We start from the raw sequence: 27963 nt of genomic DNA, 5'->3' as shown, positions 1-27963 counted from the left end.
GCTGTACATCCACATAAACCAGAACTGTCATTTATTCAATTTACGCACACAAACATGCACATTCAGCAGAGTCATGAGTTTATAATCATTAGCTTATTGGCATTTCAGGTCAGTCCTGTGTGGCTTTTCTTCAGGCTCCTGCACTGCAGAAGAAGGGGGCCTCTCTTTCCTCTTCTGTGTTGCTCTCCTGCCCCCTGCTGGTATTAGTTGGAGTTGTTGCTCTGTGATTTGTGCCAATAAAACTTCCACACTTTGGTCTATTACTGGGCTTAAAATGTTCTGCTCTTCCTTAGAAAACCGCCCCAAAACATGTTTGTCCACAGGCGTGTTTCCTGAGGGTCGGCCGATACCGATTCGTAGCCGTGGCATTACCTGTCACAAGTTAGAACACGGCATGAAGACTTCAGAGTGACCTTTAGGGATTTTTTTTTTTTCCAATATTGGTTGTCAAATAAATCTGAGACTTACATCAGTATGAAGGCAGTCGATACAGGAGCGGACGCCATTGTGACCCCTGTCAACAAAACGATAAGAGAGGCTCAAAGAACAATCATATTTTATTGTATAATCAGCATCTGACTCACAAGCACCATTAGTATGATTATTGACAAAAGCACGTAATGAAATACAGGCTTGGTTGTGTAAATACCACTAACTAATTGCTAACACACAAACAGTGTGCACGAGACTATTTTTTTTTTAAATCTCACTCCTACCTGCTCCTAAAGGAATTCTGACCTGCTTTTTGATTGCACCCACCCTTTATGTTCTCTAATGAATGCACCATAGTTGGTTCTTGATCTCATCTCATCATCTGTAACCGCTTTATCCTGTTCTACAGGGTCGCAGGCAAGCTGGAGCCTATCCCAGCTGACTACGGGCGAAAGGCGGGGTACACCCTGGACAAGTCGCCAGGTCATCACAGGGCTGACACAGACACAGACAACCATTCACACTCACATTCACACCTACGGTCAATTTAGAGTCACCAGTTAACCTAACCTGCATGTCTTTGGACTGTGGGGGAAACCGGAGCACCCAGAGGAAACCCACACGGACACGGGGAGAACATGCAAACTCCACACAGAAAGGCCCTCGCCGGCCACGGCGCTCGGACCCGGACCTTCTTGCCGTGAGGCCACAGTGCTAATCACTACACCACCGTGCCACCCTGGTTCTTGATCTAGAAAATATTAATAATTTAAACTGCATTGACCCTGACCAGAATAAAAGTATCATTATCAGAAGATTAATGACACACACTGCACAACCAACACACTCGTATGTTAATGCATGTCTGCAACGGGTCTTTCTTTGTCCTGTAAGCTTCATAGCGGACACATGAATGTAAAAATATCACTTTTCCCAACTTTCTTTTTGTTGGGTCCACTGTTTTCTCATCTGGAGTTTTTCATGCTTTTTAATGCTGCAAAGACTCTAAATCTTGCTCCCAATGACAAAAAGCAGATTTCAAGAGTCACATCATTTATCCAAGTTATACAGACATTACATCAGCCGGGAAATTTTACACTTTCAAGTTTAATAGCTGAAAGAGACACATTACTTCTGGAGTGACTGTGTATTAGGTGAATAACCCATTTAGGAAAAAATGGCAGTCTTTGCAGTTACATTATCCCGAAAGAACTTAGATAAGTGGTGAGGTTTATTATAATCCAATAATCTGCATTGAACGGAAAAGAGAAGCTCTGATCATCTATGATGGTCAGTGAAGATTTTTTTTTATTAAACTTCACTTTTTGTTTTTTAAAGTTTATAACTTATGGGGTAATGTTGGCTTTGGCCTGCTGTTATCAGAAGCTTTGTTTATATAAAACACCAAGTACAATCATCCAGCTTTGTTATATATGATATGATCATGTTTACTGTCTATGAATAATAAAAAAAGATTAATAAATCCATGAGTAAAAGTTTCTAAACATTTTAGCGCACTAACCTAAAGAGGCTAAAATCAAGAAAGAAAAAAAAGAAAGCACAACTTTATTCATCACACGCTTGTGAAATTTTTTTCTCTGCATTTAACCCAGGGGTTTTCAAAGTTCTTTTACACATTTTAAACATCTGTGCTTTTTGAAAACATTTTTTACACATTTAAAACATATGAACCTTTTTAAAACCTCTTTTTTTTTTTTTTTACATATTTTAAACATCTGTGCTTTTTTTTTTTTAACATCTTGTTTTACACATTTTAAACATCTCATAGCATCGTTAGCTAGCACCTCTTGGCAGACAACACACTGTGGCAGTGGAGCATCTTCAGATCCAGTCCATGAAAATCCAAACTTTAAATAATCGTGGTCATACTTCCTTCTTTTTTTGCTTGGCCCAGACTCTGTCTCCTCACTCACTGTAGCTTTAGGTACTAAAAATCGATCCATTTTGTCTCTGGCAAAGGCTAGCTGAAGTTCGCTAAATGTCCGCAATAGTAACTTATTCTGGTTTATTTTTCCTCACGTTACGCCCCCCCGAAGAACTCTGGCGCCCCCTAGGGGAGGTGCGCCCCACACTTTGAAAAGCCCTGATTTAACCCATCTGAAGCAGTGAACATACACATGCACACACGTGAGCAATGAGCACACACACATACCCAGAGCAGTAGGCAGCCATGCTAACAGCGCCCGGGGAGCAGTTGGGAGTTAGGTGCCTCGCTCAAGGGCACATCAGCCCAAGGCCGTCCCATATTAACCTAACCGCATGTCTTTGGATTGTGGGGGAAACCGGAGCACCCGGAGGAAACCCACGCAGACACAGGGAGAACATGCAAATCACTGAAAATAATTGTTCTGCACCAACAACAGCCCAACAACGCAAACTAATAGAGAATTAACACTGAGAATCCTATTGCTAATGAGTGTAAACTGAAACCAAGCTGTAACATGGGTAACCACGGTGACAGCTCAGTATTTGGGTGATGATACCCTCTAGTGGTGAATGTTGGAATTGCGATGTTCAACTGGGACTTGTACACTGGGATAAACAGACCATTATTCAGTAGTGGTGTAGTGGTTAGCGCTGTCGCCTCACAGCAAGAAGGTTCTGGGTTCGAGCCCAGTGTGCGACGGGGGCCTTTCTGTGTGGAGTTTGCATGTTCTCCCCGTGTCTGCGTGGGTTTCCTCTGGGTGCTCCGGTTTCCCCTAAAGACATGCAGGTTAGGCTAATTGGTGGCTCTAAATTGACCATAGGTGCGAGTGTGAATAGTTAAGGTGAGAAATTGTTCACTTTGTGATAGAAGCATGAAATTTGGCACACTAGCTGAAGTTGATATGTATAATAATTCTAGATATGGAGGTGTTTCAAATTTGGCTTCTAAACCCTGGAATACGCGTGTGCAAAATCGACCCAACATGAAAACGAGGCTAAACGAATTTTCTTTTGTTTTCAAGGTATTTTTTATAAGATTGCTTACAAGAAAATAACACATTGATTGAATGTCTGCCTCACAAAGAGAATTTCTTGTTCTCAAAGACATCGCGTGATTACTCACATGACAAGTCACATAACATAGGGATACAGTATTAAAGTGCATATCACAGGTAAATTCAGGAGCAAGATCAATGTAATTCTCCTATTTTATATTAAACTTTGGTCAAATATCTGTAACATTCTGCATTCTCTGCAATTTTTTTACCTTGCGCAATACCAGAAAAATTCAGTTGAAATCAAGCCATTTGAGGCCAATTGCTCCGCCTCTGAAAAAACTTGGCATTTGGATTTCCCGGGAAACACTGATTTTCGTGACGTCACGTGCGGGACGCCTCCCTCTGAATTCTACATCAGCGCTGGTTTGTTTATGAGAAAACGACCTGGTGGTTTTCTGCAAATTTCTTCAACGTTATCACGTAATTATTAAAATGGTTAACAGATGTATCGTAGGAGGGTGTAGCAACACCAATCTTGATGGGATTAGTACTCATCGTTTCCCAAAAGACCGGACAATGAGAGAGAAATGGGAGCGCTTGGTCTACACAGGCTGTGCACTGAAACCGCGCAAAGTTCTCTCAGCCTGCTGGCGCTTCCGCAGGTGACGCCACGAATCTGGCTCCAGACTCCCTTGGGATTTTTCCAGACGCGTTTTGTTATTTTATTTTTTTCTGCTGTAGACAGATGGCCTTGTGCAAAATTACCCTTCTGGATGAGTGTGTAAAGGGACATTCTTTCATATAAAAAAAATGAATTTGGTCCAGAATATGCACTTTAAAGTAAATAAAAAGGCTGCCAGAAGAGCATTTCTGCAGTTCAAAGTTTTAGCTGTTAATATGGATTTATATGATCATGTGATGTTAAACTATTGAAAAAAAAAAAAAAACAACCTCTCGTCATTACTGATTACAATCCCCACCACAGAAGCATAACACTGTACACTGAACATTAGCCTTCATACATTTACATCGACCCGAACACCCTTTCTCACAACCACAATGCCCCCATATCTAGAATTATTACATACATCAACTTCAGCTAGTGTGCCAAATTTCATGCTTCTATCACAAAACGAACAATTCCATGTTTTCTTGTTGCTTAACAGCTGGACTATGAATGGTTGTGTGTCTCTATGTGTCAGCCCTGTGATGACCTGACGACTTGTCCAGGGTGTACCCCGCCTCTCGCCCATGGTCAGCTGGGATAGGCTCCAGCTTGCCCGCGACCCTGCACAGGATAAGCGGTTACGGATAATGGATGGATGTTATTCAGTATACAGTATTACTATAAATCCGTGGTTTTCTATATTAAAAATTCATACACTTTCTGAAACCATATATTTTGGCATTTTTGGTTATACAAGCAATGGACTAATCTTAAAATTAGAATATAACATTAAATCATATCTGGGCATGAATACCAAAAAAAAAAAAAGTTTGTCCTGTTGCATTTTAATTGAATTATCTAAATTGACTTGGAAAAGGCCTAGATCTGAAATGACACATTTATCTCACAAAAGATCCATGAAAGATATGTAATGGCCTCTTCAGGCTCCTGTATCATTTGCATGAACCCATCTGGAATGATCAGCATTAATAAATTCAGTATATACCAGTCAGCCATAACAGCCTTTCAGTTTTAGTTAGCATTAACTTTTTCAGCTCTTCTGTGGGATTGGACCATATGGGCTAGCCTTCATGCTCCATAGGGAGGGAAAGTAATCTCATCGGCCTCTACTGGATGCGTTCCAACCTCTATGGCAAAATGAATGGGAATATCTTTTCAAAAAATTACATTTCGAGTTACACTTCAAAGTTAAGACAATGGCTTCCATATGTTGTGCATGTCGGGCAGCTCCGTCGATCCTGGTGATCATACTTTATTTTTTCCACCAATCTGAATTGTTTTGAATGTTTTTTAATAAGCTGATCAAAGACTACACGATCCGACGTCGTGTACCGTATGTGACATCAACGCAAGTCTAGCGCCTTTCCAAATCTGTAGCAGGTGGTGGCCGGCGAGTAGCCTACATCAACATGCCGATTTGTATAGCGTGGTTGGCGGAGTATTTCTGTACCAATAAGAAATGCATCCCTCGTGGGGATAACCTTTACAGATCAGGGCATGTAGTCAACTGCCGCTATTTGCAGGGAGAGCTGTCAGCACTCGTAAGGGCTAGTATGAAGAACAAAACTTATCAAGCCTACTGCTGACGTAATATGAGCGACTCGGACTAGACAGTTTGGTTGTAGTCCGCTTCTGACAGCTTAGGCGCAATTTCGATCTTTTAAAAGACAGCGAAATTTCACCTGATACTTTCACAGTTAGTAGATAATCCCAACATATACAACATACCGTATTGGCCCGAATATAAGACGACCCCGAATATAAGACGACCCCCCCTTCCCAGGCTCATGTTTTGGGAAAAAAAATGACACCAAATTTTATATAGAAAACTTATTTATTTGAAAATCAATCAGTTTTGTCTGTTTATAATTCATTGAGGTAGAGGATTTATTTTTCACATTTACTACAAGATATTGCACAGTAGCCATAGTATGAACACTTTGCTTACCGTAAAATACCAAATAATAGCCCGGGCGATTATTTGTCTCAATCACGTAAGAGACCCGGCGCGTATTAGAGACGAGGCGGCTATTTGGAACAGGCGATTAATTCCTTCTTCACAAACACCTTCCCCAAAATCTACCTCAAAACGGGGAAAAAAATCATTCTCAGATAGGCCTACTTTTAACCAGTATAACTTACAGTTTGTTTAGAGTTAGATTACAGATAGCACGGTGCCGACTTCGGGGAATTTTGAAGACGCGCAGAATGCATCTTCGCATGGCACAGTCGGGGTGGATAAAGGATAAATCACACACCTTTTCCTGTTAATGACTAGTTAAGCGCATGCTTTACAAAATAATCAAGAAACCACACCATTGTCTGTGCGCAGCACTGTGATTTAATTACTCTGCAAAGTTATGGTCACTTGCTATCACCCTCACCCATGCAGCCTCCACCCTTTGCGCTTCGCGATGTCTGTCAATCTGAAATTGCATGGAGGGCGCGACGTTGAAGCAACATAATTAGGGTGCGAAGTGTCAAACCAAAGGGTTTTTTCTTATGCTGAAAAATAAGTGACCTGCAGTGGCTACATACTGTCATCTTGCATTCTCACGTTTCTCTCCAAGACGTCTCCCTATTTGGCGGATATGAGCCTATTCCCCGAGTGAGTTGGTACGGTGGCTCGACCCCGTAGAAAACTTAAAGTTCGGATGAAAGTTAGTTGAATAGGTTACTGACTTGTAGGCCTACATGTTGCCTGCCTGACGCGTGCTTCTGCCCAACTTGCACGACAGATTACTTGTTGAAAAGGCCCCTTGGATTAGATTGGCCGCGAGCAGACTGAAATGCATGTTAGAACGCTCTCACCTTTTTTGTAAAGCGTCTTCCAGATCCGAATGGGTAAGGGCAAGTGAAATGGTATAAGGTCTTTAATAAAACTCAGTGTGTGCTTTGACGCATGCATTCGGCAATTTAGGTCGTTTAACAGAAGCAGCAGTCCAACCTTGGAAACCCGCAGTCCTCAATGTCACCACACACGCTGGCTTTCGTTGGGTATACCCAAAGGGGTGGCTAAGACATCTGTCAAAAGTTACGGAGTTGCATTCCTCAAGAAATATTACGGTAGACCAAGATTATAACATTGAAATGGCATGTTTATTATCACGTAACAAAATGTTGTAAACAGTATTATAGAAATAATTTCATTCATTCATTCATTCATTCATATTGTTTCGGTAGAAAACTATGCAATGCAAAATCGTTTAAACACCAGAAAACCAGAAAAGTGCTGGGCCTCAAGATTCTAGATAGAACGTTCGGACGCTTTTTTTTTTTTTAGACCCCGGCGAGTATTCGGAACCGGCCTTTATTTGTCACAACACACGCGTACACCCGGCCGTTAAAGGGAACTCTGCGGTTAATTGGAACTCGGCTATTATTTGGTATTTTACGGTAAATGCCAAAAAACACTTTGAGGCTGAACTACAGCAAGCTTTAATTAAAACAGAATATTGCTACCATCTCCTATTCAATTCATCAGATTTAGGCCTAAATGGATCCCATGCCAATGGAGCAAAATATTGCCCAAGAAAGCAGCAAAAAATACAAAGAATGAACTATTGCTTAAAACAGCAAAACATGAAAACAAACAGCCACTAAGCACAAAGATCTTCTGCATCGCTATCACTCTCACTATCGTCGTCACTTTGATGTTGCTGCACCAGTCCCTCCCACAGGATGTCGTCATCGGATCCATCTAATGCATTCGATATGCAGCACTTCTTGAACCCATGAGTGATGCTCTCTGGCGAAATGGCATGCCATGCCTGCAGGATCCACTCACAAAGCAGGCGCACCGCAGGCTTCTGAATTTTCCCCGTTGGTGTGAGTGCGTGGTTACCTGACAGGAGCCACTCCGTGTACTTCTTGCGTAGATTATCTTTAAAGGGCTTGTTGACGACAACATCCAGCACCTGCAGTTGGCTCGTCATTCCGCCTGGGATGATCACAAGATCCCCGTTCATTTTCTGCACTTGCGCTTTCACTTGCTCCGTTAGGTGGCCACGGAAAGCATCCAGAACGAGCATGTTTCGCTTTTTTGAAAGCGCACCAGGTCGCCTACCCCACACAACTTTCAGCCAGTCTACCACCAGCTCAGTGTCCATCCAGCCCCTCTCCTGCGCACGCACAATAATGCCAGCTGGCATGGCCTCCTTAGGGATAGTCTTTCGCTTCAAAATCAGGTAGGGAGGAAGTTTAGTGCCGTCCGCAAGACATGTCAACATGACAGTGACCCTGCTTTTTTCATTTCCTGTCGAGCGCACAAGGACTGATTTGTCACCTCGCTTTGCCACGGTCACCGAAGATGGCATATCAAAAAAAACAGGGGTCTGATCGGCATTGCCGATTTGGTCGAGGGGATAGGAGTGCGTTTTCCTTAATTTAATGATATGCCGCTGAAAACTCAGCAGCTTGTCCTCGAAGTCTGAGGGCAGGCGCTGGGCCAGGCTTGTTCGGCGCCTCAGTGATAGCCAAGGAGCTGAATATCCCCCCAGCTGAGTTCAAGGCGAGCCTGGGGTGGGTCAAAAGAATGATGAGGCGCAACGGACTATCTCCAAAGCCTTAAGCTGTATTATTGCTCGGGTTACGAGCATTCCGTCTTGACGTTTTTCCGTCACATATTGACAGACTCGTCTGTCAATTTCCTCGAAACGACCGCTTTGAGGTCCACAGAAAGCTTTTCTTTGACTGTTAGAATTCCGAAGACGGTCTTTTTGTGCTCGCCACCGACGAACATTGCACTCCGTGACCCCAAATTTTCTGGCAGCCTGACAATTATTGGACGATTCCGCCGCATTCACTACCATCATTTTAAAATTGGCGTCATAATTCCGTCTAAGCATTTGATTAATTTGTCCTGACTTTGAACCACTTCGTTCAAGACAGTCTCGTGTCTTCTCCATTTTTATTTTTTGTTGTGATAATGCGTGAGGGACGGTGGCCGATTCATTGTGTGTTGTTATTACAAGTCAAAACACTCGTTGTAAAATGTTGTTTTCGATGGCATTTTGTCTAGTCCGTGAATGTAAGACGACCCCCCCCCCTTTTTAGATCTATTTTTAGAGCAAAAAACCTCGTCTTATATTCGGGCCAATACGGTATTTTTGGGGGGTGTACAAGTTCCATGTTAAAACTTCGTGGGATTTTTTTTTAAAAATTGGGTCTATGGGATTTTCAATAGCATGGCTCTCGGCTTAGGAACGCTACCACCAGGATCGCTGTGTTTCACTTTCCCTCCCTATGTGAATCAATGTGCCTTCGACACCCATGACCCTGTCGCTGCTTCACCGGTTGTCCTTCCTTGGACCACTTTTTGTCGGTACTAACCATTGCATACCAGGAACATCCCACAAAATGTGCCATTTTGGAGATGTTCAGACCCAGTCATCTAGCCATCATAGTTTGGCCCTTGTTAAAGTCGCTCAGATCCTTACGCTTGCCCATTTTTCCTGCTTCCAACACATCAACTTTGAAAACCGACTTGCTGCCTATTACGGTATATCCCACCCCTTGATGGGTGCCACTGTAATGAAATAATCAATATTATTCACTTTGCCTGTCATTGGTCATAATGTTATGGCTGATAACTGTATGTCATAGGACATGAAAAAGGGCTCAATTTTAACAGATGTTTCTTTACCTCTATGTAAAATATTTAAAATAAGTGTTTCTGACCTTGCACTCCCTCCATGTTTAATGGCAAGCTTTCCAAGTGGTTTATCAAGTTCGTCGTGTACCAGGACAATGTGCTTGGGGTGAATAGAAAATTTGCTTGCTGAAAAACAAACAAAGTGACAATGCAGAGATGTTTGTCGATGCTATGTAAATATGTGATCATTGATATAGTGATGCACTGAAATTTAAATTGTGAATATTGAATAGATATTTAATAACTAATGTGGGAGGCAGAGCTCACTCACCCGCTTTCGCCACACTCACTCCGTTGACATTCATGAGCAGTTTTGGCCGGAGAAGCACAAATTGTGTCTCCTGATAAACTGAAACAATAACCTCTCCTGACACGTGTCTGTCTGATTTCCACTGATCAGACACTCCTAGACGCTCTGCCAGTGCTGTGATCACAGCCATGCCAACGCTGTGCCGTGAGCCGTTCCTACCAGGGTTACCGAGCCCGACCACCTGCAAACACAAGATACACAGATCAGATCAGTGAGGTCTTCTACAATAGCTTTATTCAGCTCTGAATTTTTGCTCTGGTTTCAGAAAAACAAGGAATAGATTAAGTAAGAAATAAGGGATAAAACAGGACAAGGCATGCTATAAGAGGAAAATCAATCCGTGACAGGGTGGTGTGATGTTGCCACCTTCAAGCTGATGATTTTCAGATAACAGCACAGCCCTCTCATCAACCTCGTTTTTTTTTCTCTTGACGTTAATAAGATAAAAAAATAAATGCAAATTGCCATATTACCAAGAAAACAGATGATGCAAACTCCTATCCTGTGAACATGAAAACTTTTACAAAGTGCTGATACTGGAGACTCCTTTCCTTTTTCCTGTTACAATAACATCTTTTCAAATTTAAAAATAAAATAAAAATACGTACAGTGGTCAGCGCTCGAAACTAACGGTGTCCCGATGTCCCGGGGACCATAAAAAATGTCATCGGGACACAAAATTATCATATCTGGGACAATCCCGGGACAATGGAAAAAAAACAGATCTAGAAAAAAGTTCTACATTAATATTATTTACAAAGCCGTAACACATACGTAGACATTCACCTAATTTGTCAATTTTAATTTTAAAACGTTAACAGCGAAAAATACATAGTAGCTACACTTTCGATGCACCTGCATCCGTAGGCTACAGAGCAGCGCATTCTGTTCTAGAATCTTCGGCCGGTGTCCGCATTATATGGACTTGGAATGGAATTGCTACTGCACACGCTGCGCCGACTCTTGCCAGAACAAAAATGCTGAAGTGGTTGAAGCGGACCGACCGCGGGGAAGAAACTGAAAGCCCAGACATAATGTCTCCGGGACCTTCAGGATCCAAAGTGTCATCGCCTGGTCTGCAGGCAACGCGAGCAACTGAATGAACTTAATGAACACTGTTAGACACGTTATAAAATACAACAGGAATGATGTGGATGATATTGACGGAAGATACCGTTCAACAGAATAAGTGAGTTTTCTTGGTGTCTTTCTAGTTCAGAAAGTTTAGTCAGTCAGCAGCACAACTAGGCTCGGACCTGGCACTATGTTGATGTTGCTAACATTTGCACCCACGCTTCGGCAGCGAAAGTTCATAAAAATGGATAACGGAAAGTTCATAAAATGGATAACGGAAAGTTCATAAAAATGGATAACGGTAATGGTGAAAATTATAAGTTGGCCTTATAAGTACCAACAGATATTCAAGGTATAAGTAGATGAAATGAACATAAAAGGGGTCTTATTTTCAACTAAAGTGTACTGCAGATGTAGGGAGTTGAAACATTTTCTGAATGAGCTAGTTGGCCCCTTTAAATAAACGGGTATCTATTCATACAGTGAGATCGCCAAAGTTTAATAAACTGAAAATGCAATAACTGTAATTTTGAAGTAGATGATGTATAGGACATGTGTCGCTTGTGTCTTGTGACTTATTGTAAAAATGATATAAGGGGTTCAAAATCGCATAGTTACAAATATAATAGTAACTTCATATGATGGGCGGCACGGTGGTGTAGTGGTTAGCGCTGTCGCCTCACAGCAAGAAGGTCCTGGGTTCGAGCCCCGGGGCCGGCGAGGGCCTTTCTGTGTGGAGTTTGCATGTTCTCCCCGTGTCCGCGTGGGTTTCCTCCGGGTGCTCCGGTTTCCCCCACAGTCCAAAGACATGCAGGTTAGGTTAACTGGTGACTCTAAATTGACCGTAGGTGTGAATGTGAGTGTGAATGGTTGTCTGTGTCTATGTGTCAGCCCTGTGATGACCTGGCGACTTGTCCAGGGTGTACCCCGCCTTTCACCCGTAGTCAGCTGGGATGGGCTCCAGCTTGCCTGCGACCCTGTAGGGCAGGATAAAGCGGCTAGAGATAATGAGATGAGATGAGACTTCATATGATAATATTAACCACTGGTTATTTCAGAGAGGAAAAAAATGGGGACACTATTGCTTCCATTCGGGACAATACAACACAGAATTCGGGACCACTGGGGGACACAAAGAAAAAAAGTTAATTTCGAGCCCTGACAGTGGTGCTTGAAAGTTTGTGAACGCTTTAGAATTTTCTATATTTCTGCATAAATATGACCTAAAACATCATCAGATTTTCACACAAGTCCTAAAAGTAGATAAAGAGAACCCAGTTTAACAAATGAGACAAAAATATTATACTTGGTCATTTATTTATTGAGGGAAATGATCCAATATTACATATCTGTGAGTGGCAAAAGTATGTGAACCTCTAGGATTAGCAGTTAATTTGAAGGTGAAATTAGAGTCAGGTGTTTTCAATCAATGGGATGACAATCAGGTGTGAGTGGGCACCCTGTTTTATTTAAAGAACAGGGATCTATCAAAGTCTGATCTTCACAACACATGTTTGTGGAAGTGTATCATGGCACCAACAAAGGAGATTTCTGAGGACCTCAGAAAAAGCGTTGCTGATGCTCATCAGGCTGGAAAAGGTGACAAAACCATCTCTAAAGAGTTTGGACTCCACCAATCCACAGTCAGACAGATTGTGTACAAATGGAGGAAATTCAAGACCATTGTTACCCTCCCCAGGAGTGGTCAACCAACAAAGATCACTCCAAGAGCAAGGCGTGTAATAGTCGGCGAGGTCGCAAAGGACCCCAGGGTAACTTCTAAGCAAATGAAGGCCTCTTTCACATTGGCTAATGTTAATGTTCATGAGTCCACCATCAGGAGAACACTGAACAACAATGGTGTGCATGACAGGGTTGCAAGGAGAAAGCCACTGTTCTCCAAAAAGAACATTACTGCTCATCTGCAGTTTGCTAAAGATCACGTGGACAAGCCAGAAGATTATTGGAAAAATGTTTTGTGGACAGATGAGACCAAAATAGAACTTTATGGTTTAAATGAGAAGCGTTATGTTTGGAGAAAGGAAAACGCTGCATTCCAGCATAAGAACCTTATCCCATCTGTGAAACATGGTGGTGGTAGTATCATGGTTTGGGCCTGTTTTGCTGCATCTGGGCCAGGACGGCTTGCCATCATTGATGGAACAACGAATTCTGAATTATACCAGCGAATTCTAAAGGAAAATGTCAGGACATCTGTCCATGAACTAAATCTCAAGAGAAGGTGGGTCATGCAGCAAGACAATGACCCTAAATACACAAGTCGTTCTACCAAAGAATGGTTAAAGAAGAATAAAGTTAATGTTTTGGAATGGCCAAGTCAAAGTCCTGACCTTAATCCAATCGAAATGTTGTGGAAGGACCTGAAGCGAGCAGTTCATGTGAGGAAACCCACCAACATCCCAGAGTTGAAGCTGTTCTGTACGGAGGAATGGGCTAAAATTCCTCCAAGCCTGGGGCATCGTGGTTCAGGTGGATAAGGCGCCATACCATAAATCCGGGGACCCGGGTTCGATTCCGGCCCGATCCCTCCCCGTCTCTCTCTCTCCCGCTCATTTCCTGTCTTTACACTGTCCTATCCAATAATAAAGGTGAAAAAAGCCCAAAAAAATATCTTTTTTTTTTTTTTTAAAGTCCTCCAAGCCGGTGTGCAGGACTGATCAACAGTTACCACAAACGTTTAGTTGCAGTTATTGCGGCACAAGGGGGTCACACCAGATACTGAAAGCAAAGGTTCACATACTTTTGCCACTCACAGATATGTAATATTGGATCATTTCCCTCAATAAATAAATGACCAAGTATAATATTTTTGTCTCATTTGTTTAACTGCATTCTCTTTATCTACTTTTAGGACTTGTGTGAAAAGCTGAAGATGTTTTAGGTCATTTATGCAAAAATATAGAAAGTTCTACATATAAAAACTTTTTAAGCACCACTAACCCTTCGTCATATCGATTATTACAAATTTTTCTTTGTTAAAAAAAATGGTTAAATCTGTTTATTATTAGTCTTCGATTATGTAGCAAGTCCGTGTATGAGTTTACTCATGAGCTACTGCAGAAACGATCATATTCTAGAATAAGCACATTAATGTCAACATATTTATGTTACAGCCGTAACTACAGCCAAAGCCTTTGTTTATTCAATCTATCACATGTTTTGGACAATTAATGCATTCTGCAGCACTGATACACTTGTTTATTTTTAAGATATGGTGAGATATGGTACTTTTGTTTTCCACCCAAGTTAACCTGTTTGTAGCCATTTTTAAATGTTTGTTTTATTTACAGTATTACGCAGCCAAAAGTGTGCATTGTTTTAGCGTGTTTTTGAGTCAGAAATTTAAAAAAATTAAGTCTATTCAGTCATACGTGAACTCTTTACACCTCTACAACTCAGTAGTGCTGTGGTATTATTAGAAGAAGAAAAGAAGAAACTTATTTGTCACATGCACACTTCAAGCACAGTGAAATTCATCCTTTGCATTTAACCCATCTGAAGCAGTGAACACACACACACACACACTCAGAGCAGTGGGCAGCCACACCAGAGCGCCTGGGGAGCAGTCAGGGGTCAGGTACCTTGCTCAAGTGCACCTCAGCCCAAGGCCGCCGCACATCAACCTAACTGCATGTCTTTGGATTGTGGGGGAAACCGGAGCACCCGGAGGAAACCCACGCAGACACGGGGAGAACATGCAAACTCCACACAGAAAGGCCCTCATCAGCCGCTGGGTTCGAACTCGGAACCCTCTTGCTGTGAGGCGACCGTGCTACCACCGTGCCGCCCATTACAGGATAAATGTAGGGCGACACGGTGGTATAAGTGGTTAGCACAGTCACCTCACAGCAAGAAGGTTCTGGGTTCGAACCCAGTGGCCGGCGAGGGCCTTTCTGTGCGGAGTTTGTATGTTCTCCCGTGTCTGCGTGGGTTTCCTCCAAAGACATGCGGTTAGGTTAATATGAGACGGCCTTGGGCTGAGGTGCCCTTGAGCGAGGCACCTAACTCCCAACTGCTCCCCAGGCGCTGTTTACATGGCTGCCCACTGCTCTGTGTGTGTTCACTGCTTCAGATGGGTTAAATGATGAATAAAGTTGTGCTTTCTTTCTTGAATAGTGATGTGTCGTTTGAGATCGAGTCGACTCTTTGATCCGGTTCTTTAAGGTGTCGACTCGCATATCTAAAAAGTCGTAATAGATGATTTTGTTTGTTAGTTAATTAATCATTTCATTGTTAAACATATGACAGTATTCTGTGCTTAGCAGTGAAAACATGGTAGTGTTTGATTCTCTAATACAGTAACCGAAATACATTTTGAATGAATCGAATGAATGAATGAATCTTTTGAATGAATGAATGTTACCAATAACATCTGAATTTATTGACTTTTTAAATATAGATTTATTTTAAATGACCCATAGTATAGTGTTGTGTTGTTAAATAGAAGTCTCAGACATTAATGCGACGAATCAACAACATGAAGCCGAAAGATTCGACTCTTTTGGTGAGCCGAGACGATTGTACCGATTCACTGAAAAGAGCTGTGTCTCCCATCGCTCAAAGGACAATAAAAGTAATGGCTGGACGTACCAGTTTCTTCCTCCTAGTGCTGGCTGTTATTTCACTGGACATCTCACAGTGTAAAGGACCCGAAGGGCCCAAAAGCACTCGACTGAACAGCTTGGTAATGATCCACCTCATCAGAGTCATGGGGCAGCTGAGGAAGTGAGCCGCACTGCTCCACCAGGCGAGTCTGCTCATGGATGGAAAACAAATTCAAGTGATTATGTTCAGTTACAGCAGCAGCTGTTACACTGTTAGCAAATACAGCTTCCTAACACTGAGTCCATATGTTCCACACACACACAAAGGAAAAGCCTTTTCATAATCAGCCCAAACACTCCGTTCCACTAAAAACCCGCGTGCAAACAACGTGACAAAGTTTAATATAACCAGAAAATCCCTGGTTGCCAGATATCACACATCAACATAAATCCCTAACATGATGTCCACCTAAATTTGAATGTTTATTTATTTATTTTAAAATAACACTTTATTGAAAAAACCACAAATGTACAAAACCAATATGGCAACATTCGTCATCATGTTATCAACCTATCAAAGAACAGAGAAATTATCAAAGGGAACAATCTGATAAAAATCTAGTAAACAACTTAGTGTCACGGTGGTGTAGTGGTTAGCGCTGTCGCCTCACAGCAAGAAAGTCCTGGGTTCGAGCCCAGCAGCCGGCGAGGGCCTTTCTGTGTGGAGTTCGCATGTTCTCCCCGTGTCCGCGTGGGTTTCCTCCGGGTGCTCCGGTTTCCCCCACAGTCCAAAGACATGCAGGTTAGGTTAACTGGTGACTCTAAATTGACTGTAGGTGTGAATGTGAGTGTGAATGGTTCAGCCCTGCGATGACCTGGTGACTTGTCCAGGGTGTACCCCGCCTCTCGCCCATAGTCAGCTGGGATAGGCTCCAGCTTGCCTGCGACCCTGTACAGGATAAGCGGCTACAGATAATGGATGGATGAACTTATAATACAAAATTGAAAACAAATTATGTACGAAATGCTGTAGTTAAAGATGCCCATGGATAGAAAGGAAAACAAGTAAACAAGAAAGAAAACTAATAATAAAAAAACCCCACCATACATACAATGGGAACTTTATTCATCGCACACTTGTGAAATTCCTCTCTGCATTTAATCCATCTGAAGCAGTGAACACACACACACACACACAGAGCAGTGGGCAGCCATGCTAACAGCGCCCAGGGGGCAGTTGGGTGCCTCGCTCTAGGGCACCTCAGCCCAAGGCCATCTCATATTAACCTAACCGCACATCTTTGGACTGTGGGGGAAACTGGAGCACCGGGGGACAACATGCAAACCCCACACAGAAAGGCCCTTACCGGCTGCTAGGCTCGAACCCAGAACCTTCTTGCTGTGAGACGACCATGCTAACCACTTACACCACCGTGCCACCATGGTTTTATCTCAGTTACCAAATTCAGTAGGAAAATGTTTTGAAATATCATACCATCTTTCTGTGTTTGCTCCTTTTACAAATTTTAAGGATCTTAAGTATAATTTAAATTCGTTCAAGAAAGAAAAAAATTTGGGGGATGATTTTAGGATTCTATTCTTGTGTATAAAAAACTTAGCCAGACATAGAATTACATTACTAGAGAAGTCATTATTTTTGTTTTGTAAGATCATACCAAATGTTATATTGTCTCTTGAAATAGAATCTGGAAATGATGAGAGTTTTATTCATTTGTGAATGTCAAGCCAAAATGTATGTATTACACCGCATGAGAAAAATATATGGTCAGTAGTTTCAATATGCTCATTTTCACCGTGTCTGTGTAGGTTTCCGCCGGGTGCTCCGGTTTCTGTCACAGTTCAAAGACATGCGGTTAGGTTAATATGGGACGGCCTTGGGCTGAGGTGCCCTTGAGCGAGGCACCAAACTCCCAACTGCTCCCCGGGTGCTGTTAGCATGGCTTCCCACTGCTCTGGGTATGTGTGTGTGTTCACTGCTTCAGATGGGTTAACTGCAGCGAGGAATTTCACAAGTGTGTGATGAATAAAAGTTATGTTTTCTTTCTCATCTCATCTCATTATCTCTAGCCACTTTATCCTGTTCTACAGGGTCGCAGGCAAGTTGGAGCCTATCCCAGCTGACTACGGGCGAAAGGCGGGGTACACCCTGGACAAGTCGCCAGGTCATCACAGGGCTGACACATAGACACAGACAACCATTCACACTCACATTCACACCTACGGTCAATTTAGAGTCACCAGTTAACCTAACCTGCATGTCTTTGGACTGTGGGGGAAACCGGAGCACCCGGAGGAAACCCACACGGACACGGGGAGAACATGCAAACTCCACACAGAAAGGCCCTCGCGGCCACGGGGCTCGAACCCGGACCTGTGAGGCGACAGCGCTAACCACTACACCACCGTGCCGCCTGCTTTCTTTCTTTCACAAAATGAACATAAATGTAAAAATGTAGTCAATAATTCCTTAGAAGGATAAATGTCATTCCCAATTTTAAAGTGTGTTTCCTTCATTTGAGGGAGTATTGGGAAGTTAGATAAATAGTTCTTAGTCTATCAATTAAATTGTTATGAAACTCATGTAGGATATCATTTCTGTTCTGTCTTCCAGCGAATAGTTTATCAGTTAGACAGTTTCTAATAAAATAATTATTACATTTGCACTTGAATGTTTATCACGCTTCCGCGTTACAGTTCGTCACTTCCGGTAACCTTTTGTCTGTTTGCATGGAATTTCTACTTGTGCAGAAACCCGTACTAAAGCTGTTCTACCCGCACACACGTTTGTTTTTTCACGATATGGCAACTTCCTAAAGTGCGCCATCAAACAGATCACGAAGAAAAAGAGCTGTGAGACTCTGAACCCGACACCGCCCTCTAGTGCCGGCACTTAAACATTACAATGCAATTCATCCATCCATTATCTGTAGCCGTTTATCCCATAGACATATAAACATAGATGCCGCATTCTGCGTAGAATCATACGTCATCCTCGCCGCCATATTGGATGTGGCAAAGTGGAGATTCTTCAACCGTCTCTGGTATAGCGTCTAGACAGTAGCCGAGAATAAAGATGCCTCATTCATGTGCTGCGTTTAACTGTACCAACAGGTTTACCGTCCAAACGAGATCACATGGGATTACCTTTCACAGGTGAGACTGGAAAAATACTTTTCATTGTATTTGGTCATTATAACGTAATTTTACGAACAGATTTTTCTGCCTTTGTGGCTAATATGAAGTCTCGCACATAATAGCCGCTCGGTGAAACCTGTCTCCAAACAACGAAGTATTTCCTTTGTAACTACGCTGATTGTTGTTAGTTGCTTAGCTAACTTTTCACATACTATGTAGGTTTCCCGGCAGCACGGTGGTGTAGTGGTTAGCGCTGTTGCCTCACAGCAAGAAGGTCCTGGGTTCGAGCCCCGGGGCCGGCGAGGGCCTTTCTGTGTGGAGTTTGCATGTTCTCCCCGTGTCCGCGTGGGTTTCCTCCAGGTGCTCCGGTTTCCCCCACAGTCCAAAGACATGCAGGTTAGGTTAACTGGTGACTCTAAATTGACCGTAGGTGTGAATGTGAGTGTGAATGGTTGTCTGTGTCTATGTGTCAGCCCTGTGATGACCTGGCGACTTGTCCAGGGTGTACCCTGCCTTTCGCCCGTGGTCGGCTGGGATGGGCTCCAGCTTGCCTGCGACCCTGTAGAAGGATAAAGCGGCTAGAGATAATGAGATGAGACAATTGGAGAGTGAAAAAAGAAAAGGAACACCATGCGAAAGTTTGGGCACCCCAATACATTTGAGTTCTCAGGTAACTTTTACCAAGGTTCCAGGCCTTAATTAGCTTACTGAGCTGTGGCTTGTTCAAATTCTTCGTTAGGAAAGGTCAGATGATGCAGATTTCAAAGCTGTATAAATTCTCTGACTCCCCAAACTTGTCCCTAAAATCAACAGCCGTGGGCTCCTCTAAAATACTCCCTTGCATTCTGAACAATGAAGTAATCGATGCTCACAAAGCAGGAGAAGGCTACAAGAACGTAGCAAAGTGTTTTCAGGTAGCTGTTTCCTCAGATCGTAATGTTATTAAGAAATGGCAGTTAACAGAAACAGTGGAGATCAAGGTGAGGTCTGGAAGATGAAGAAAACTTTCTGAAAGAACTGCTCGCTGGATTGCTAGAAAGGCAAATAAAACCCCTGTTTGACTGCAAAAGACCTTCAGAAAGATTTAGCAGACCCTGGAGTGGTGGTGCACTGTTCTACTATGCAGTGACACCTGAACAAATATGACCTTCATGAGAGAGTCATCAGAAGAAAACCTTTCCTGCCTCCTAGCCACAAAATTCAGCATCTGAAGTTTGCAAATGAACATCTAAATAAGCCTGATGCATTTTGGAAACAAGTCCTGTGGACTGATGAACTCAAAATAGAGCTTTTTGGCCACAATGTGCAAAGGCATCTTTGGAGAAAAAAGGGTGCCAAATTCCAGGAAGACAAGGCAAGGCAAGTTTATTTATATAGCACATTTCCTACACAGTGGCAGTTCAATGTGCTTTACAGAAGTAAAAGCAAAACAGTAAACAATAGAAAATAAAATTACATAAAATAAATGGGGAAGAAAATTAATAAGAATTAAACAATAGTAGAAATAAAATAATAAAATGAGATAAAAGTTCAATTAAAAAAAAACAGCAGAATAAAATAGAATAAAAGTTAAGTAAAATTTAAAACATGGAGAGACTGTAAAAATAAAGAGTTTAAAACATGTAGAGATGGCAATATTAATAATTTAGCAGAAAGCATCTGAAAACAGCTTGGTCTTTAGTCTAGATTTGAAGCTGCCAACAGCAGGAGCATTTTTAATGTCCTCTGGCAGTTGGTTCCATAGCTGTACTGCATAGTAGCTAAAAGCTGCTTCACCATACTTTGTTTTAACAACAGGTTTTAACAGTAAATTTTTCTGCTGCGATCTGGTAGATCTGATTGGGTTAGGCCGTTGCAACATATCAGAGAGGTAATTGGGCCCTGTACCATTTAGAGATTTGTACACTGGCAACAATGCTTTAAAGTCAATTCTGTAGCTTACTGGAAGCCAGTGAAGGGACCTTAGAATTGGAGTAATGTGCTCTGTTCTTTTTGTTCGTGTGAGAACCCTCGCCGCTGCATTTTGAACCAGCTGAAGTCGTTTGATGGTTTTTTTTGGCAGGCCTGTGTAAAGGCCATTGCAGTAATCAACCCTACTAGAGATGAAGGCATGCATAAGTTTTTCCAGATCATTTTTTGACACAAGTCCTCTTAGTTTGGAAATGTTTTTTAGGTGATAAAATGCCGTTTTAGTGATTGCTTTCATGTGCCTGTCAAAGTTTAGCTCGCTGTCAATGAAAACACCAAGATTTTTAACCATATCTTTTGTTTTAATCCCCTTTGTGTCAAGAATAGTGGTAATCCTGAGTCTTTCATCTTTTTTTCCAAATAGAATTACTTCTGTTTTATCTGTGTTCAGCTGAAGAAAATTTTGTGACATCCAGTTGTTGATTTGATCGATACACTGGTAGAGACATTCAAGGGGGGCATAATCATTAGGTGATAGAGCAAGATAAATTTGGGTATCATCTGCATAGCAGTGATATAAAATTGAATTGTTCTTGATAATTTGCCCAAGTGGGAGCATATAAAGGTTGAATAGTAATGGTCCAAGAATCGACCCCTGGGGGACACCACAGGTCAAGGACATTGACGCTGAGGTACAATTTCCCATGGTAACAAAGAAGCTTCTATCTTTTAAGTATGATTTTAACCAATTGATAACTTTACCAGTCAACCCAACCCAGTGTTCAAGTCGATATAGCAGTATGTTGTGATCAACAGTATCAAAAGCTGCACTGAGGTCCAGTAACACCAGGACCGATGTTTTGCCTGCATCAGTATTAAGACGTATGTCATTTATAACTTTAATCAGCGCTGTTTCAGTGCTATGATTGGCACGAAATCCTGATTGAAAGTTATCAAAACAGCTGTTTGATATCAAGAAGGCAGTTAATTGATTGAAGACAATTTTTTCAAGGATTTTCCCGATGAATGGTAGATTTGATATTGGCCTGTAGTTGTTTAATACTGAAGCATCCAGATTATTCTTTTTAAGTAGGGGCTTTACAACGGCTTTTTTCAAGGACACAGGAACAATGCCAGTCTCTAGGGATGTATTTATGATTTGAAGCACATCTGTAATTATAAGATGTAGAACAGACTTAAAAAAGTTGGTGGGCAGAATGTCCAATTCAGATGTTGAGGAAGGAAAAGAACACTTCTCCAACTCTGAAGCATGGGTGTGGATCGATCATGCTTTGGGGTTGTGTTGCAGCCAGTGGCACAGGGCACATTTCATTGGTTGAGGGAAGCATGGATTCAAATAAATACCAGCAAATTCTGGAAGCAAACATCACACCATCTGTAAAAAAGTTAAAGTTAAAAAGAGGATGGGTCCTACAATAAGACGATGATCCAAAACACACCTCAAAATCTACAATGGAATACCTCAAGAGGCACAAGCTGAAGGTTTTGCCCTGGCCCTCACAGTCCCCTGACCTAAACATCATTGAAAATCTGTGGATAGATCTCAAAAGAGCAGTGCATGCAAGACAGCCCAAGAAACTTGTACGTAGAACTGGAAGCTTTTTGCAAGGACGACTGCGTGAAAATCCCCCAGGTAAGAACTGAAAGATTATTAGCTGGCTACAAAAAGTGTTTACAAGCTGTGATACTTGCCAAAGGGGGTGTTACTAGGTACTAACTATGCAGGGTGCTCAAACTTTTGTATCGGGCCCTTTTCCTTTTTTGTCATTTTGAAAATGTAAAAGATGAAAATAAAAAAATGTTTTTGCTTAAAATATAAAGGGAATGAGTCATGTTTAACTTTATGCCTTTTGGTGATCATTTCATCTTCAACTTGCTCAACTGTTCACAGTAACAGCAATTTTGACCAGGGGTGCACAAACTTTTGTATACCACTGTATAATTTATCTGGAAATGATTTGAGCTTAAAAATATAATGGATTAAGTTTTTGGACTTTTTGGTATGTACTGGGATGAAAACACATCCAGTACTCCTGTATCTCATGGTCAGTGTCACTTTGAACCAGCTTTATACATTTTTGTAGCTTCCAATAATCTGCAAAATGTGTGTGTATGTATGTTTGTGTATATATATCACTGAATATTTGGTGGAAAGTGGTAGTTCAGTGGGTAAGGCTTCAGGTTACTGGTCGTGAGCAAAACAGAGAGACTTCAGGCTGCAGCCTGCAAGCTCAAGCTTGGAAGGATGAACTCCACCCCAAACCCTAACTGTTGTAAGTTATATCCCACATATCTTTGACTTGCAAGTGACGTCAAAGCAAAATAGAAACCCGGATGTCGGCCATGTTGGTGGATATACAAATGTGGGGTCAAGCGACATTCCATACAAAATATAGTCACGCGTACGCAACTCTCTTTTTTTTTCCACTGCTTTAAGCATTCTTTTAGCTCTGCCATATCTTTGTGCTGTATATGGTTGTGGTCACAATAGTACTCGTGACCGTGGCACATTCCGATTTTTTAGAATTCCATCCGTGATTCGGAAAGAGGGCGAGGAAACTCTGAGGCTTAGTATGGAGAGGAGACGAGCACGGCTGAACAACATCGGCAGGGCTGATCGAACAGAGACTAAAACCAAAACAGCTCGTGTTTGCAGTAATCATTTTATCTCTGGTGAGATTCAAAAGCTTTCTCGATAAGATCATAGAAGAATTTTATTTTGTCTTGCTAGAATTTTGCTATAAAATGAGCGTTCTCTTGTCGTGGTTCACTCGGTCGTTGTTATAATTTTAACACGTGTATTACCATTTCGCTTCTAGGTGCGCCAACAGAATTATATGATAGAAACAATCCAGACTGGGCACCCACTCAGAACATGGGCTATGTTTCTTCCAAGGTTGGACTTGATTCTTCAGCAGCCAAACCAGATAGAACGTGATATCTGGGTACTCGATGGTCAGTAGAAGCGTCTTATCCTCAGAAAAGTGTGACTATTTTAAATAATATGGGTCAAAACCACACACATCTATCTTCTCTTTATATCGAATCTTCACTCAACCGTTCAAATCATGGTAATACTGAGAAAATTCAGCATTGTTTACAGGCAGGCTTTCAGCAGCTGCCATCCTGGTCGCTTTGCATATCCACCATCATGGCGGACGCTCATGACGTAGCACATTTTGATCACGTGCTTGCAAGTCATCTATATGGTAAGTGTGCGACATCTTTCCCTGCCCACCAGCTAAAGTTTTGAATAACTAATGAGGCGGATGTGACGTCACATGAAACCCAAGAATAGCGGCGGTGAGATATACAGTACTTCACAAAACCCTTAAAGGTACAGTATGTAGGATCTAGTGGTGAGATTGCAGATTGCATTCAACTGAATACCCCTCCCTTTCCAAGCATGTTTTAGAATGTATGATGGCCGATAAGTGCCTGCAGCGTACTTCCATTCATGCTGCCTTGCTTTTGCTTGTTCTAAATAAGTATGAGCCTCTATTTTTCCAAAATTTGGGTTTTCAAACCCTGGCCAGCACCAGCAAATGCCATTCTTTCCTATTCTTTCTTTCTTCTTCTTCTTCCTCCTCGTCCTTCTGGTGCTTCCTTCCAGATTCATGCTGCCATTTGTAAAAACATAAAGTACAAAATGAGCTCTACAGTATAGAGGCTTGTCCATTCTCTGCTACTGTAGAATCATGGCAGCACAACATGGGGGCTCCTTGGAAGAGGATGTGCTGCTTATCTAGATATAAAAGCACTCATTTGAAGCTTATGAAAACACAACATTGTGCATCCATCCAGCCATCCATTATCTGTAGCCGCTTATCCTGTTCTACAGGGTCACAGGCAAGTTGGAGCCTATCCCAGCTGACTATGGGCGAGAGGCAGGGTACACCCTGGACCAGGGGCGCAGATACGTTTTTTGAACTGGGGGGGACAAAGCTGCCAGCAAACCAACCCCACCCCCACCATGTGTTGTCAACATGTGTTGACTTTCTAACTATGCCTGTGTGTTGCGTGAGCGGCAGTCAGTCAACAACTCTTTGCAAAGTTTCCTTATGAAACAATATGCTTGCTGAAATTATGGCAGGGAACGCCAGATTAAACATTAAAACTGCCGTCTGAGCACTGTATCTACAGGCTGCCACCGAAAGAAGGAGGCTACCAGAAAGGCATCTCTACTCCGTACGATTTTACTTTCACTACGACATTACTTTGAACAGACTATCAAAAAATTGCAAGGTGATATGATAAAGTAAGGCACAGTTTACTTACAGTCGTTGTTTTTTGAAAAAACGATGCAATCGTTTTCTGCCTTTTCAGTTTGGCACCCTTCATCATGCCGTGTTGGGGTCCTAAACTAGGAGCTGTCCCCGATATGCCTGTCAAACTTGTTGTGGGTAACCATAGCAACCAAGCTCGAGCTCGCAACCTGTGCAGTCTGCGCAGCTCAACCAACCGAATATCAGTCTTTGTTTTGTTTTATGTGAGTTGTTGCAACTATGTATGTACTGCTGTGCACCTCAATAAACCGAATGGTAATTAGTCTTTTGATTTTTCCGTGAGGTTTGCCTTATGCAAAGAAAGACAGCATGGACGTTTTTTCCTCCCTATAAGTGGGGGGGACTGAACGAGGTGAATTTAAATCTGGGTGGGACGAATCCCCCCCGTCCCCCCCTCTATCTGCGCCCGTGCCCTGGACAAGTCACCAGGTTATCGCAGGACTGACACAGAAACAAATGACACATAGACACAGACAACCATTCACACTCACATTCACACCTACGGTCAATTTAGAGCCACCAGTTAGCCTAACCTGCATGTCTTTGGACTGTGGGGGAAACCGGAGCATCCAGAGGAAACCCACACGGACACGGGGAGAACATACAAACTCCACACAGAAAGGCCCTCGCCAGCTGCTGGGCTCGAACCCAGGACCTTCTTGCTGTGAGGCAACAGTGCTAACAACTACACCACCGTGCCGCCCCTCAACATTGTGCAGTTATAGGTAATTATACACTAATGAAAACATAAATATTATATTCGATTTCTGCTAATAGAGCTCACTAGATCCTACATAGTGCAACTTTAACCATCACCGTTCAGTCGTATTTTGTCTGAGCTGTAAGTTGCTTGAGATAAAGGTGTGAGGTAACTGTGTTCAGTGTTTATTTCATGCTTTGTTAATTTAACCAATTATACTGATTGTAATCTTCCAGAAATTGGATTGATTAAGGATTTAATCTGGATTTAATAAAGAATATTATTCTGTAAATCAGAGGAACATGTAAATGTAAATCATGCAGTGGCGTGAACTCCTGTAGTGTTTCTGCCATTACTGTTTACTTCACTTTCATTTAACATCATTTCACCTCAGTACAATATGGTTCATACTTGAAGTTGAAGAACCTGTCATGTACAAATCCACTTTTAAGCATTAGTTAATATCATATGATACAGAATTACAGTTAAACACCACAGTGCCATAGTGGACAGGAGGCTCCACTGGTTCATGAGGCACAACACTGTGGGAGCTAAAGCTGCTGGGTTTCTGTACAGCTCCAGAGGCTGAGAGAACAGATCCTCAAGCAGCACTGTAAGGTGATCCTTTCATCATCGTTGGCTGTCCATTGCTAGCGATGATGACTGCTTTATTAGGATGTGCAGAAACGCAAATGGGCCATGAGGCCTGCACCAGAGCGACAGAGGCGCCCATAGCAGCGGCATGAACGGCCCGGTCGAGCCACCATGGAACGTCTGGCCTCGTGAGCCCTTTCATACTATTCTCCTTTCCTAACGAAGCCCCTTGCACAGTAAGGTAAAACAAACGATGTCGTGCCCCCATCGTGTTGTCTCTCTGGACCTCCAGACCTGATGCCAAGTGGTGCACAAAACTGCCACAGACTTGATGGGTATGGAAGTTGCCCCGCAGTGATGACTGACTTGCTGAGTGATGCCATCCATTGGCCATTTGAGTGGCTCTTCTGCATGCCATCTGATGGTGTGCCACTGACCCTGTTGGGTTCATCTGCCACATTGCACCAAAAAGCACCCTGCTGCCAGCGCCTTATTGATGATATGTACTATTTAACCCATAGCTGAAACCCAGGCAGGTGTTACCACTCCGGGTCAGAGCAGACCTGGGAGCAATGGTGATTAAGGGGCAACTCCACTTTCCCCGACCTGAGACTCACCACCGGTTGCAATTTAAAGTCATACCCAGGAATACCAAGGTGATCCTTTACACACACACACACACACACACACACACTTCCAGCATTATATTAATGAGATGGATCAGAGCAACACTGTGATATTTGAAGCAGATTCTTTATAACGTGCATCATGGCATCAGAAAAAGTTCTTCACTTACAGAAGGCACTAAATAGAGCTGCTCTGCTTCAGGCTCCCTGTATTTGTCTCATTCATGCGGGAGAAAATAACATTACATAACATAAATGTAACATTATATAATGTTATTTCCTCCTACATGACTGAGTCAAAGACATCAACTACAATGAACCAAGTTTTGCTGCCAGATTCCTTGAGAAAGTGCTGATGAGACTCTTACAGCTGTTATAAAGAAGCCGAACATGACCAGCTCGAAGAATACATCCAAGAAGTTGAAATGGTGCAGCTACACAGGGGAGAAACATTAGCAAAGCAGGTAGATTTACACATTAAAGACAAAATCTTAGAGCTTTACATGAAGCGACATGTAATTTTACACACTGATTTCCAAGCTTACCTGAGCCTTGAGCAACTCCACCTGGATTGACTCCTGATTGGACAGCTTTTATCAGGAAAAGAATCAAGGAGTCGTAGGCAAGCTGAACACTGACCACGTCTTGTGCGGAAAGGAGACAGACGCCTTATCACTGCTTTGTCTCCTCAGCTAACACTGAATGTGTATGAGACAGAACCGGGTGAAATCTGCATTCACTTGTTTGTCGGCTGCTGCCAGACACATCAGTACCTTCTTCCCCACCACATTAAAGGAAGTTGTGATGGTGGACTATCGCTGACAGTCTCTGAAAACAAGATAACACACACCATGAGTCATAACAGAGTGGCATCTACTTGTGTAGTAACAGCAGTTCTTCAGAGAAACTAGATGAGTAAGGAAAGGTTGACTTAGACAGAACGTCTCGCGGATGGCAAGCAGCTTCTGGATGACGCCTGGAACGCCACTGTGTGCAAGATGCAAA

General features: G+C 42.4%; 1 protein-coding gene across 2 annotated transcripts; it reads right to left on the bottom strand.

Annotated features, from left to right (window-relative positions):
* Positions 1-14: 14 nt before the first annotated feature.
* ptrh1 (peptidyl-tRNA hydrolase 1 homolog) lies at positions 15-27963 on the bottom strand. Of its 2 annotated transcripts, XM_060907914.1 has the most exons (6): positions 27504-27963; positions 15714-15876; positions 9990-10209; positions 9745-9844; positions 469-514; positions 15-372 (listed from the first exon to the last, which is right to left on the bottom strand). In XM_060907914.1, exons 2-6 carry the CDS (start codon positions 15831-15833, stop codon positions 94-96), a joined length of 765 nt encoding a protein of 254 aa, XP_060763897.1. In that variant the 5' UTR covers positions 15834-15876; positions 27504-27963; the 3' UTR covers positions 15-93. The 2 variants fall into 2 exon arrangements, with proteins under 2 accessions (XP_060763897.1, XP_060763896.1); XM_060907913.1 differs by lacking the exon at positions 27504-27963 and having other exon boundaries at positions 15714-16081.

The sequence above is a fragment of the Neoarius graeffei genome, chromosome 24 (genome assembly GCF_027579695.1).
Source record: "Neoarius graeffei isolate fNeoGra1 chromosome 24, fNeoGra1.pri, whole genome shotgun sequence".
Classification (NCBI taxonomy): Eukaryota; Metazoa; Chordata; class Actinopteri; order Siluriformes; family Ariidae; genus Neoarius; species Neoarius graeffei.
Note: the sequence above shows the minus strand (reverse complement) of the source record. Positions and strands in the feature narration are given on the sequence as shown.

Coding starts and splice junctions, on each gene's coding strand:
- ptrh1 (XM_060907913.1), bottom strand. CDS start 15,884: ATGAGCAGACTCGCCTGGTGGAGCAGTGCGGCTCACTTCCTCAGCTGC. Junction 10,210..15,713: donor GCACTAGGAGGAAGAAACTG/GTACGTCCAGCC, acceptor TTGTGTTTGCAG/GTGGTCGGGCTCGGTAACCC. Junction 9,845..9,989: donor AGTGAGTGTGGCGAAAGCGG/GTGAGTGAGCTC, acceptor TTTGTTTTTCAG/CAAGCAAATTTTCTATTCAC.